This window comes from Pleurodeles waltl, chromosome 4_2 (genome assembly GCF_031143425.1).
Source record: "Pleurodeles waltl isolate 20211129_DDA chromosome 4_2, aPleWal1.hap1.20221129, whole genome shotgun sequence".
In the NCBI taxonomy this organism is placed as follows: Eukaryota; Metazoa; Chordata; class Amphibia; order Caudata; family Salamandridae; genus Pleurodeles; species Pleurodeles waltl.
This window is the reverse complement of record NC_090443.1, coordinates 710,231,598-710,246,105: the sequence shown is the minus strand read 5'-3', so window position 1 is coordinate 710,246,105 and position 14,508 is coordinate 710,231,598. Positions and strand designations below refer to the sequence as shown.

The window sequence follows — 14,508 nt, the reverse complement described above, 5'->3', positions numbered from 1 at the left end:
GAATTTATTAAAATATCTACTTGTCCAGGGGACAGGTTGCTTCTCAAATCTACTTGTCCTGTAAAAGGATCTACTTGTCCCTTTGGTGCCATGTAGTGTGGTGACAAATTATGGCAGCAATTAATAGCCTCTCTGATTATGCCAGGGCTACTACCATAGTAGGGCTTGAATACTTGGAATTTCAATCCCCACTGTAGCAGATCTGCATACTGGGCTGGAGGAAGCAGAAAGCAATAGTTCCAGGGCTGGAATGCCTTTGAGTCTGCAAACCTACTAACCTGCATGTTTTAAAGATTTTTACCAGCTTCTCTCTAATATTTTCCCATAATAAGAAAGGTTGGACATTTACTCCTGACAATGGCAGAATTAGAACTTCTTCCAGGGTTGGGAAGAAAGTGCTGGAGGGAAAATGAACTTGCAAATGCTCAATAGATTTTCACATGAGCAAATCTACACATCGTATTTACCCACGCTAAAATACAGTTCACAAATATTTTATAGGGGTACAACATATACCATGGGTGCACTTTTGTGACTTTCTTTAAGAATTTGGGGCCACAAGTAGGTAGGTTCAGATTTGTGACCTGCAAATTGCGAGTCGCAAATCCAAATGTAGGATGGTGTCCTTGACACCATCTGTGATTCGCAAGGGCTTCGCAAATGCCCACATCATGAATAATCATGAGGTGGGTCGCAATTTGCGACCCCCTCACGAATGGTGGCCTGCTGGAGACAGCAGACCACCATGTCTGTGACTGCTTTTCAATAAAGCAGTTTTTTTGGGGTTTTTTTGTAATGCAGCCCGTTTTCCTTAAAGGAAAACGAGATGCATAACAAAAACGAAAAATGAAACATTTTAGTTTCATTTTTTCAGAGCCGGCAGTGGTCCGCAGGACCACTGCTTGCTCTGAAAAAATGTTTACAGTGACATTCACAATGGGAAAGGGGTCCCATAGGGATCCCTTCCCTTTTGCGAAAGTGTTAGCACCCATTTGAAATGGGTGCAAACTGCGATTGGTGTGCACCCGCATTCGCGGTCACAAAACAATCCTACATTGCACTGCGAGTTGCAATTAGGAAGGGAACACCCCTTACTAATTGCGAGTCGCAAACCCGTTTTGTGATTTGGTAACCAGGTTACTGAATCGCAAAACTGGGTTTGTGCATCGCAATGTGCTTTTTGCACGTCGCAAACAGCGAAAGTCGCTGTTTGCGACATGCAAAAAGCTACCTACATGTGGGTCTTGGTCCCTAATTAGGTCTGGTGTTAACAAAGACATTTTGTTTTTATTAAACTTCTATTTCTCTCTCTTTCGGCTGGCTTTACTGTGAGTGATCGCATTCTGCTCTTCCACAAGGAGCATATTGCCACACAAAGTAGTTTTGTTCAGTGTCAGGAACTACAGTGGCAATCAGTGACGTAACGAAACTGGAGGGTGCCCCTTTGCAAAGAACATGGAGGAGCCCCCTCTCCAGACTCACTCAGGGCAGGTGCTGTGCTGACGGGGCCCCCTGGAGGGCGGCTGCGGGGCCTTTGTTATGCCGCTGGTGGCAACGCGTGCTTTAAGAGTTCAAAAACTTTTTTGGGGGGGGTTTGCCAATGTTTGTTACAATGTTGAGGGCCTGTTAGCTCCCACAACAATAAAGTGTTACAAAAGCCATGTCAAAACAAGACACGCATTGATGAAACTAAAAGACTTATAAAAATATGTCAGATCAGTTGGCTTTGTCAGTGTTTGTTTATTTTCATGCTTCCCATAATCGTGTTGAAAATGGTTACACTGATTTTCCATTAGAAATATTTTTGGGAAATACTAGCATGCATCAACACATTTTACTAAATGACACTTCATTTGCATATAATCAAAGAGCATTCTGGGAGCATTATACTTAGCCTCTTAGCCTAAACTTTTCAAACGTGTGTACACGTTTTTGTTTTTTTGTACTGGAACCAACGTCAGTAGTGAAGTGTGACCTTAAAACATTTATTTACAGCACGCACCCTAATAATGTAGGCTTTCAAATAATGAACCATAAATACAAGTTCGAACAGCATTATCTTTTGGAAACACATTACCTCAACTGCAGAGAGCTCAACTCTCTGTAAACAGGCAGCCAAAGGGTTTGTGCTGCAGGGGGTTGGGCCTACTTGTCCCAAGGACAAAGTAAACATAAAAACTTGTTGCCCTTGACCCCAAACAAGATGTCCTGGGCGTCGGGCGATAGGAATTCCACATCCCTGTTGCTGGCAGCAGGAATAGGAAGGTCTGACAAGAATTTGGAGTTGCTAATGAAAAAATGTGTGGTACACATGGACCGCTGTTTGGAAAGGCATCATTTACTGGTTCAGAATCCCAGAAGACCAAGATATGGAACAGTATCCTGGAGAAGGTTAACTCCCTTGGTGTGACCCAGAGGGCCATACCTGAGATCGGAAAATGGTGGTACAACCTGAGGTCCCGCATGGAGGAGAAGGTGGTCAGCAGGATGGCTGAGGGAAGCGGAGCAGGTGGTGGACCTTCAAAACACCCCCTTTCCACTCCCTTGGAGATTCTCATCGAGGTGACACTGGAAATAGAGAGTGTGGCCAGGGTATGCCATTTTACCTTCACTTACCTAACATAACATATTTTTCACAAATCCATATATCAGACATCACAGCAGGGTAGTGGTACATATCAGTTGCCTGTTGTACTCTGCACTGCACCAAAAACAACTGTACAACATAAACATGTCCCAAACACATGAATTACAGTTACATTATTGTGGACAAAAATTAACCATGTATTTACACTAATTATATGCATGCATTTCAACAGATCACAGCCTGGACATGTCAGGACCTATTGCAGCCAAAGGGGCTACTGACACTCATGCAGATATTGAGAACACAACAGCACCATCCACTAAGCCCATCACCCCAACTCCAACTCCCAGGAGAGCAACCATCTCACCACTGCCAGAGTTTGTTGACAGTGATGAAGGGCAATCGTAGGGTAGGGACCCCACAACTTTAAAGGGCAGGACATACAGACAGTGCAAATGCCGATACTCTACAGTCCATATTGATAATGTGTCTGGCGACATGTCGGAGAGGTCTCCTGTGTTTGATGCTTGGAGAGGTCCACCATCTCCGCACAGCGCTTGCAAACAAAACAAATAAGGATGGTGAATAGGTATCTGCAATGAATGGATGTATCAATTGGAGTAAGGGCAGGAATGGTGGCTAGCTGCAGTGGAGAAGGAGCACTGGGTGCAGAGACAGAGGCACAGAGAGTACCTGGAATTTCTTTATTCCTTCACACGTTCCATCATCCGACTGGCAGTAGCTACAATAACACTAGCAAGGTGGACTGTCAACATACAGATTTACATGGGGCGCACTGCTGTCAGGACATTGCAAGTGGGTTAATTCAGGTGACCACGGCCCCTGAGAATATACATAGCCACAACATCTGTATACTCAACATCCTGCCCTAATCTGAGAGCAAAGAGGGCTTTCGCCTCAGTGGCACATCCATTCAGGAGGCATGCAGTTACAGGTGTTCAAGCCGACACACTTCTGTGACTAACATGTCAAAAGTCCCACAGCCGAGTGCTGCTGACAAGGCACCTAACCCCTGAGGCCAGAAAAAGTGAACCTCTGAACACTCAGAAGAATGAGTCGCCTTTGTTTTGGTATGCTCTACACACTTGTTTTATATTGTGTCACAATGTTAAATCCACAAGGATGCAGTTGATCCTTGTTTTAAACAATGTTGTTGCTACCCAAATAAAAGGTGGCCTCTCAGATATGCACCAAGCATTACCATCAGTTGTGCTGTCTCATTATTAGATGTTGTCATTACTGTTACCTCAGAAATAGTTGTTGGTGATCTCTGTGCATTGTGTTCACCCCTCTGTTGCAAGTGTACCCTCCAGCTGCACATGTAGTGGTGGTAAGTCATCCTCAGAGTTGGAATCAGGCTCTATGGGGATGTTGTGCAGACCCTTCTTCATTGTAATATTGTGCAGTATGGCACAAGTGGCAATTATCTTGCAGCATGTCTCTGATCTGTACAGCAGTACCCCACCGGTTTTGTGTAGGCAGCGAAACCGGAACTTTAGGATCCCAAATGTCCTCTCTATGATTGCACGTGTTGTCCTGTGCGCCATGGTTTACTGCCTTTCACTTCTTGTCCTTGGAGTCCAGTATGGTGTAAGTATCCAGGGACTCAAGGCAAATGCACTGTCACCTTAAAAGCATGAAAAGGGAAACCATTAGGTCACATTACACACACCATTCTGCCATTCTGGCCACTGTAGCCACTGAATTCATTAAGTCTGCAATTCTCTTACTTAGTAAGAAACCATCACCAACTTCTCCCTGTGACAGTCCATTTTGTATTCCACTGTGGCAGAACATGAATAAGTCATAGGTGCTGCCTGAGAATCTGGCCACAAGGTTTGTTATGATAAAGGGTGCAACACACATTACCTGCACGATGATTGAGTGTGAGCTTATCCTGTTCTTGTAAATGAATTCATTTGTTGAGGGGGGGCATATGGCAATATGTGTCCTATCAACACAGCCTTTGATCAATTTTGTTTGTTGCGATAATTGGGGGGTATTGGGAAAAGATGTATGTTGTTTAAGTTTGCTCACCATGATGCCCAGAAACCTACCAAAGAACCTGGAAAAGGCACTTTGTCACACTCCCCCACCACTGCCATTGACCCCCTGGTAACTGCCAGAAGCTAAGAGGTGTATGCAACACAATACCTGCACATGTGGTGGATTACGTTGCTTCTGTGTGTTAGCACATGTAGCTGAGATTGTAACTCAGCAGTTAAATCAAGAATTACCTGACGGCTGAGTCTGTACTCTTCATAAATCTCTTCAGTCTGTTTAAAGAGGGTGACCTCATCCTAAAAAACTTCTCCTCCTCTGGTGCCTCCCAGCCAAAATCATCATCCTCCTCTCCAGAACGTACAAAGCCACCATTGTGAAAGAGCCTGCTGACTTTTTTTATTTTGAACCTGGTTATCACCTGATCTAAATCAGTGGAAATTGCATCTCCTAAATGCCCATTTTGTGACTAATCGCTGTATAAAATCCGTTTTACATGCAGTTAGCAAATCTCAATTTGGAAATCCCTATTTGTGAGTTCCTAATTTGTGATTGCCAAAATGCGATTTCTGTAAGGTAGGAATCACATTTTGCACCACCACAAATGCCTTTTGTACATAACGAAATGGTATTTTGGATTTCCTAATGGCCTTTCACACCTCTGGGCCCCAGTGCTGCTGCACAATTGATAACTACAATTATGGTCCTTAGCTAAACCAAAATGATTTAACTAGTTTCCTGGCATTCTTTTCTGTGCTGCTCTTGGTGACAGAAACCTTAAAGAATGCTAATATCTGATAGTGACTTCTAGTTGCAGATTCCTTACCTTAGAATTTTCCCCCAGGCGTCATACATGATCTGGATATTTTTTCTTCGAGCAATACACTTGCGCATTGGTAGGTGGCATCGGTCGACTCCACGGGCATCGTTGGAATCGTAGTCGCTGTGATGACGTCGGGAGTAGTACATAAACGCCGCCTCAGCTCAGTGACATCAGTTATTTTCTTTCCGTGCCACGCGCTGATCCGAAGAGAGCTTCCCTGGTCTCTTTCTGACCGATTTCAACCCTTTTGTCGAGTTTTTGGTGAGCTTTTTGGTGTGCCGAGTGATGTCCCCGAAGAAGAAGTTGTTGAAGAGATCCTGTCACCCTTTTACTTCACCCTGTCGCTTGGCTTGAGGCCTCCATCTTCGGAGCCTGCTTCTGGGTCCGCTCCATGCTTCCCAGAGTTTGCGGGAGCCAGAGAACCCGTGCCCAATTAAAGGAGTTTTATGAGGCCATGCGCCTCATTTTTGGGCAGGCCGACCCCACTACGGCGCCTTTGGGCCCAAGGGGTTGGGTCATGGGGCCTTCGGGTTCCGCGCTGGCAGCTCCGGCTCCGGCACCAGCCATGGAGGTCACCTTCGGATCTGCTCTCAACGTTGATGTCGACCTGATCTTCATCCCGATGACTCAAAATCGGACCGGCGGCGGCCGAGCCGCCTCCTTCTTCAATGGGACCTATTCACCCTAGGTTGGTTTCTGACCATTTTTCTTATGGGTACCAATTCGGTGAAGGATTGGAGGGGTCCCTGGACCCTTATGAAAACCAGGATGACACTAACTTGGACTGGGCACAGAAGTTGGGTGAGGCCGGTGGCCTGGACACTTCTCCAGACGCTGGCATGAGGTCTCCTACTGTGGCTATGGCGAAGGGAGGGACTTATTCCATGGTGGTCAGTAGGGCGGCTGAGGTCCTCAGCCTTGAGCTGCCTACTCTTCAGGTCAGGTCTAATCTCCTGATGGAGGTGCTTCAGCCAGGGACTTCCACATGTGAGCCTCTTCTGTCAGTGAAGCCGTCACCGATGTCCTATTGGGTACTTGGTCCAGACCAAACACAGGGGCTCCTGTGAACAGGACTATTGCACGCCGCCATCGGCCCACCCCGAACGACCCTAAATTCATGTCCCAACACCCCACGCCTGAGAGCCTTGTCATCCAGGCATCCTTTTCCTCTGGCGCATTCCCTTCCGCACCCCCGGATAGGGAATCAAAAAGGCTGGAACAATTTGGGAAGAAGATGTTTTCTTCCTCCAGTCTCGCGCTGCAGTCAGTGAACACTGCATGCCTTTAGGGCCGCTATAGCCACTCTCTGTGGGATACGGTTGTGTAAGTTCTGCCACAGATACTGGAAGAGGCCCATTCTATCATCTCCCAAGCTGACACCGATGGGAGAGATGCAGCAAAGTCCACAATCAGATGTGAGTTGGACACGACCGACTGTCTAGGTAGATCGGCTATGATGATGGTGGCTTTGAGGCACCACGCCTGGTTGCGTACATCTACCTTTTTCAGGGGATGTCCAACAGACTCTTATGGACATGCCATTTGATGGCTCCCGTCTCTTTGGAGACAAGGCAGGCTCAGCTTCAGAGAGGTTCAAGGACTCCCAGGCTATGGCTTGGTCCCTCGGCCTTTCCACTACCCCTCGCCCCCAGTAGTCCACCTCTTGTCCCTTTCATGGCCACGGAAGGGGATCCCGGTCACGTCTCTATCCCAACCACTGTACCACCCATGCTGTTCAGCAGCTGCGTGGCTGGGAACGCGGAATCCCACGTGGGTGTGGGACAGGGAACCAGGTCTGCCCAGGGCACCCCTTCCCCTACTGCTGCCTTCAAACCCTCCTAGTCCGTTCCCTCACTCCGGTCCAGTTGGCGCCAGGACTCGCCATCACCTGCCACACTGGGAATCCATCACTTGTGACAGGTGGGTTTTGCAGATCGTTCGAAGGGGCTACTCCCTCCCCTTCGAATCTGCCCAACCAGCCTCCATCAGTCAGCTGTATTCCGGAGGATCATTTGGCACTTCTCTGCCAGGAAGTTGGAGCTCTCTTTGCCAAGGGAGCCATAGAGAAGGTTCCAGCGCCAGAAGTAGGTCGTGGTTGTTATTCCCGCTAATTTCTGGTGCCCAAAAAAGACAAAGGCTTACGTCCTATCCTAGGCCTTCAGGACCTCAATCTCGTCCTCAAGAAGTAGAAATTCAGAATGCTCATCCTGGCTCAGGTCCTGTCTGCCTTGGACCCAGGAGCCTGGATGGTAGTGTTGGACTTGCAGGACGTTTATTTCCACATTCCCATCCTGCCTCCCCACAGACGTTAGCTACGATTCATGGTAGGTCAAGAGCACTTTCAATTTACTGTGCTCCCCTTCAGCCTTACCAGCGCCCCTCGGGTGTTCACAAAAGTGATGGCGGTGGTTGCAGCTCATCTGCACAGGTAGGGGGTTTCAGTCTTCCCCCCTACCTCAACAACTGGCTGTTGAAGGCGGACTCGCCCCAGAAATTGTCTCCCACCTTCAGACTACAGCAAACCTCATGCACATGCTGGGGTTCACTATAAACGTGCCGAAGTCACACTTTCCCTTTCAGTTGCTCCCTTTCATCTGAGCTGCTCTGGACACAGTCCAGTTTCAGGCCTATCCTCCCGAAAAGTGAGTCCAAGATATCCAGGCTATGATTCCGATCTTTCAGCCTTTGGCTTGGGTTTTTGGTGAGACTGACTATGAGGTTGCTTGGCCTCATGGCCTCCTGCATCCTGCTAGTGACACATGCCAGATGGCATATGTGGGCTCTGCAGTGGGACTTGAAGTTCCAGTTGGGCGCAGCATCAGGGAAATCTCTCAGACATAGTCCACATCTCGGAGGGGAATGCAAAAAACTGCAGTGGTGGCTTTCGAATCCTCATTGGGTCCACGGAAGACCCCTCTTCCTTCCCCATCCAGATCTATCCATAGTGAGAGATGTGTCACTTTTGGGATGGGGCAGCCACATTGGAGAGGTGGAGATCAGAGGCCTCTGGTCTTCAGCGGAGTCTGGGCTCCATATCAATTTTCTGGAGCTCTGGGCAACCAGGCTTGCGTTGAAAGCATTTCTTCCCTCTCTCAAAGGGAAAGTAGTGCAAGTTTTCACAGACAACACTATTGCCATGTGGTACTGCAACAAACAGTGCAGAGTAGGGTCCTCTGCCCTTTGTCAGGAGGCACTACACCTCTGGATATGTCTGGAACACGAGAACTTTACCCTGGTGGTTCAACATCTGGCGGGCTCTCTGAACGCCAGAGCAGACAAACTCAGCCATCGATGCACAGCCGATCACGAATGGCGTCTTCATCCGGAGGTGGCGCAAGGTCTCTTTCAGCAGTGCAGAGTGCCTTGCTTAGATATGTTCACCTCCGCAGAGAATGCGCAATGTTAGCCGTTTTGAGCATTGGAATCTCCAAAGCGACACTCGCTCAGAGACGCTTTTCATCTCAAGTGGAACTCCGGCCTCCTTTCCGCCTATTCCACTTCTGTCCAGAGTTCGAAAAGAAGATCAGGAATGACCGGGCCCAAGTTATCTTGGTGGCTCTGGACTGGGCACGGAGATTATGGTATCCCGAGCTATTGAGCATGGCCTCGGATCCTCCACTCAGACTGCCTCTGCGGGAGGATCTTCTGTCGCATTAGCAGGGGACGGTTCTCCACCCAAATATGTCCAATCTCCACTTTCATGCATGGAGACTGAACAGCAGCAGTTGGCGGCCTATGACCTTGCACCCGAAGTCTGTGCCATTATCTTGGCAGCCAAGCGCCCCTCCACCAATACGGTATACACCTGTCATTGGTATAAATTTGTGGCATGATGTACCAACAAATCTGTTAACCCCCTCTCTGCTCCTCTTTGAGGTTCTTTTGTTCATTCTTTCTTTAGCCCAGCAGGGCTCTGCTTTGGGCACCCTTAAAAGTTATTTATCGGCTATTTTTGCCTTTCATAGGTTACCTGATGAGCCTTCACCCTTTAAGTCTCTTATTGTCAATCGATTCCTTAAAGGTCTCACCCATTTGTTTCCTCCCACTCCATTTATCATGCCTCAGTGGGACCTCAATCTTGTACTTACTTTCTTAATGTGTACTCCCTTCGAGCCAATGCACAATTGTCCATTACGGCTCTTTATTTTCAAGACTGTTTTTCTTGATGCCATCACTTCTGCTCGCAGAGTGGGTGAGCTTCAGGCTCTTTCTTCAAAGCCCCCATACTTGTCTATACACCCTGACAAAGTGGTGTTGCGCACTAAGGCTTCCTTTCTTCCCAAGTTTGTTACACCTTTTCATGTCGGCTAGTCCATCACCTTGCCTACTTTTTACACACCTCCACATCCTTCTCAGGTGGAGGAGAGACTCCACCGTCTGGACCCAAAAAGAGCGTTAGCGTTCTATCTCAATCGTAATAAAGATTTGCGGATGGATGATCAACTCTTTGTTGGATATGTGTGTGTGCGAAGAAAGGGAAGGTGGTGCAAAAATGTACCATCTCTTGATAGGTACTTCTTTGTATCAAGATGTGCTACGCTTTGGCCAAGAAGCAACCCCATGAGGGCTTGCGTGCTCATTCCACCAGAGCGACTGCTGCTTCCACTGCTTTAGCACACGGAGTTCCAGTCCTGGATATATGCCAGGAAGCTACGTGGGCATCCGTGCACACATTTGCTAAACATTACTGCCTGGAAGGTTAGGTCCATTTGGACGGCTACTTTGGTTGTTCGGTTCTTTCTCAGCCCACCTCCGAGGATGGCGTAGCCTGGGTGTCTATTCTAAGGTAAGGAACATGCAACTAGAAGTCTCTTTCAAATGTGCAAGTTATTTACTTTTGGTAATGATATATCTGGTAGAGACATATTCTAGTTGTAGATTCCTTACCGGCCCACACATCCTCCCCGCCTGTGAACTGATTTCTAGGGACAGGGCTTCCCCATTCAGGGTCTTATCGCTGGCACACCAATCTCAGAGTTCTCCGTGGCTCTGCGCTTTGGCGTGGAAGGTCCTGAAAAGAAACTGACGTCACAGCTCTGAGGCGGCGTCTATGTACCACTCCCGATGTCATCATGGTGACTATGATGTCAACAACGCCCGCAGAGTCGACCGACGCCACCTACCGGCTCGCAAGGCTATTGCTCAAAGAAAAAATCTCCAGATCCAGTCTGATGCCTGGGGGGGAAATTCTAACGTGAAGAATCTGCAACAAGAATATGTATCTACCTGATATATATCATTACCGAACCTAAGTAACTTGTACGTTACTGCTTAAAAAGCTGTTCCTGGATGCAGCAGAACCTTCAAGCTTTATCCGTGAAACTGCCGGTCCCGCACTATCTCGCCCAGGCAATCTCGAGGACATGGTTTGACAACCTATTTTCAACATTCCTATAAGCTAGACTCCAAAATGGCAAACATTTGGGGTGCATTACATGAACTGGGACAGCAACAGTTGTCATTTGAGAACAACTATTTATGGTCAAGACAGTTTGAGAGCAGTTCCGATACTTATGTATTTACACAAAGCATTTAATGCTTTGTACTGTAGGGCTCTGATCTCTATGGCCCACAGCTTCTTTGCATCCTAGGTCAATGGATGCCAAATGCAGGAGACAATGAACCATACATCTTCCTTGCAATCACTGTTATGCAAAATCCCTTTCCTTATTGCTGTTTCTCTTCAAAGAGCAATCCTGCAATGGCTTAAAATAATGTACCTACTTGTTGTCATTTGCACACAACTGATAATCAACCTGCAAAAAACCCATCCTTTATTGGGTAGGCCAAAGAATATATCTGCCCAAGACTGCTTCATTGATATCCAGGGCAGGTCAGATGGACGGGTGCAGGATGGGTTTTTGTTTAAATGGGCAATGCAGAAATGCTCGTCTTTGATTCCAAAGCTCATGGCACCTGATGATCACCGACGATGGACATAAACCAAAACCGGGGAGAAAAAATACAAAGGCTAAGATGGCATTTCAAATGTGCCATCCTTTAAACTTCAAATTAAATAAACCTGTATTTATTCGAGTGATGTGAAAAATGCATCAGTAATCAACCACCAAGAACTCCTGATATTACAGCATTGATAATTCTACTCATTAATGAGCAATTACAGTGGGTACTGATGTTTGCGCTCTGAAGTCTGCATGTTCTTCACGATTCCTTGCCGTGATCTTCATAGCACATCTCACGGGGTATCTGCTCAGGGAGAGGAACTTGAAGCACAGGGTCCCTATTCAGACACGAAGAACTGATTACAACCTTACCGTAACCCATGTAATAAGGCCCTGAGAGTCAGTAAGTTAGATATTGTAAATTTGAGCACAGGACTCCTGTATATGGATTATGCGAATGCCAATTATACAAGCGCCCCTCTTTTGCCACTAGTCGAAAAATTGCCAGAAAAGTTTTAGTATAACATTGTTTGGAGACAGGATGTCTAATCAAGCGTCTATTGTCCGACAGAGGATTTGACAATAAAAGGTTCCATAAATGCATTAAGGGCAGATTTATATAGACCTCGCTGCCTGTCTGTACATGTTACTTAAAGAAAAATGTATACCGGCGGCCAAGTCTAGCAAGAGCCTGAGCCTATAACTCCCAGCTCAGTCTTTAGGTACACTTTACTATACAACAGATTACCGACATTGCTTTATTTGCGGATATTTTTCCTCAGTGATGACTCGACTCTGGCTTCACACATTACTTTTTGTTTTCTCATCCCAATGCGCTCCGAAGTATTTGTGGTATTATATGTAAGTTGGTTGTGGGTGTTTCTCTCAGTGGTTTTGAATGTTGAGGTAAAGGCCCATGGAATGTGCATTGTATTTGTATTGAGGAACAAGAGCGGAGCTGCCTGTCGCCTGTGTGTCTTGAGGTGACTAGCTGCAGCTGGAAGCTGATAACGTTAGTAAGTTATCTTAACTATTGATGCTCATCGTTGACTTACTTATGAAGCTATGACCCACTTGTTCATTAACTTCACACAACGTAATATATTTTAAAATGGCGACCCCTTAGATTTTCTTTTTTTCCCTTAACATTGCAGGTCCGAAGTAAGTTACTCATATGTAAAGTGACTCCTTTATGTGCTGCAAAGCTTATTAAAACACACGATTTCTCTGTAGGTCAATGGTATTATTATGCAGGAAGAAAATAAGCAAAGGGATAAGAAACGTTATTGTATATGTAATATGTATATTAAAACTTAAAAATAAACTCTATGTAAAGTAAATTATTTTGTTTCAGAAATGAGCTTTAAAAGTGCAGCACTATTAGCTGTGTTTAATGTGTTATATCGATTCTCTCCTCTACAGAAAGACAGCACACTTGATTCAGCGGAGGCCATTCTGAAGAACTGGACTAAAGAGAAACCGTGATGACTGTGAAATGGTTGATTTAGGCTGACAATGGTTGTTTTACATGGCTGTATAATTGTATTTTTAGGATGATTAATCATGGAATATGATGTTCGATCTCGGGAAGATTATAAATGCATTTTGTGTCGACAAAGTACAATTTTAAATACCGTACTTTTACAGCTTTCTACACTTCAGCCTGAAACGAATGTAATTTGGGATTAAAACTGTTGTAATTTATTTACGATATAAATACCCCCTTAGACCATATTTTGTGGTGAACATACAGAAACACAGTAGTTGAAGCTAATGGGTGCATGGTGTGTGATCTGTATTTCATCAACCATCTCTAGTAGGGTGTGAACCTTTTGTCTCTAATAATTATCCTCTGTTATGCCAAAATAGGTATTACCTAATGATACTTAAAAGATCCTGTCTAGCCCAACTCATATGTTAAATATGAATTCTGCTGCAAGCCTGACATGTCAACATTATGGGGGTCATTATGAACCCCAGCGGTTCAGACTGCCATGCCGGCGGCAGGTGCAAAGACCGCCACCAGCATGGTGGTCAGAACCGCCATATAATGAACACAGTGAGGGCCGCCTATTGCGGCCCTCCTCCACCGCCAGGCTGCCACCGACAGGCAGCCTGATGGTGGAAGGAATCATTTTCCGACAGGGCAACGCTGCAAGCAGCGCTGCCCCTCGGATAATGATCCCTTCTGCCACCAGCCTTTCACTGGCGGGTTCTCCCGCCAGGGAAAGGCTGGTGGAAGTGGTGCTCCTGGGGGCCCCTGCACTGCCCATGCACTTGGCATGGGCAGTGCAGTGGCCCCCGTGCAGTGCCCCATCGCCCAGGTCACTGCCCGATTTATGGGCAGTGATCTGCATGACTGGTGCAGCTGCACCCGCCACACACCAACATTGTCCGCGGCTCCATTTGGAGTCACTGTTACGGGCCTTTTTCCCCGCTGGGCCGGCGGGTGGGGGAGGTGGGGTTATTATTGAAGGGGGGGGTTAGTCGTGCTGGTGGTCTTCTATTGATCACCAGCGCGGATCATAATGAGGGCCTATGTTTGGGACTGGGATCCTATCAAAAGTCATGGTTTGCTTATATCAAATTTGAAACTGCATATCATGATGTAACTTTCTGAAGTGGTTTGCTTAGTATTTTTGATAAATTGTTCTTGCCCTACAATGTCCTTGTTTTTTTTAGATACAAAAGAAACAAAACGAGTTTGAGCAGCACCTCTTTTTGCTTATAGTAATGAAGCAGTATTTGTTGACTCCTGGCCAATTTTACTGTCTTGTGCAAATTGTGCTAACATTAGGACAGTTAGAGAAAAGAAGCAATGCTCTGACTTTTTACCCCATGACCAGACGCTTTGTAGTAGATGATGGTGCATTCTTTCTGACTGATAGTGGCATCATGGTAAAAACAGCTCAAGCATTTTGAGAAAGGAAAATGCCATAAGAACAGTAGTGTAAAAAACCTGCAGTTAGGTCGGTTGTGCATTTCTGACTAACTTACCACTATTACCAGCTAGCTATGCCTCTCTATTGCGTAGTTTGAATGAGCACAAATGCAAGCCACAGCACTATTACAGTTAGTGCACCTTTGATGGCCCAAGCTAAGGAAGGCAGACCATTTGGAGGGTGCTGTGTTTAAGTGCATCATGGTTTGCTCGGCTACTGGCCTGGAGAGTT

The 14,508-nt window shown here is 46.4% G+C and overlaps 1 protein-coding gene across 11 annotated transcripts in view; it reads left to right on the top strand.

Moving 5' to 3' along the window:
• Nucleotides 1–13,999, top strand: part of KYAT3 (kynurenine aminotransferase 3) — a 496,355-nt gene extending 482,356 nt beyond the window's left edge. For all 11 annotated transcript variants that reach the window (XM_069232317.1, XM_069232320.1, XM_069232316.1 and 8 more), the window contains one exon: nucleotides 12,758–13,999. In XM_069232317.1, coding sequence (XP_069088418.1) covers nucleotides 12,758–12,820 — 63 coding nt within the window. In that variant the 3' untranslated portion in view covers nucleotides 12,821–13,999. The remainder of the gene's footprint in view (nucleotides 1–12,757) is intronic.
• Nucleotides 14,000–14,508: the final 509 nt, after the last annotated feature.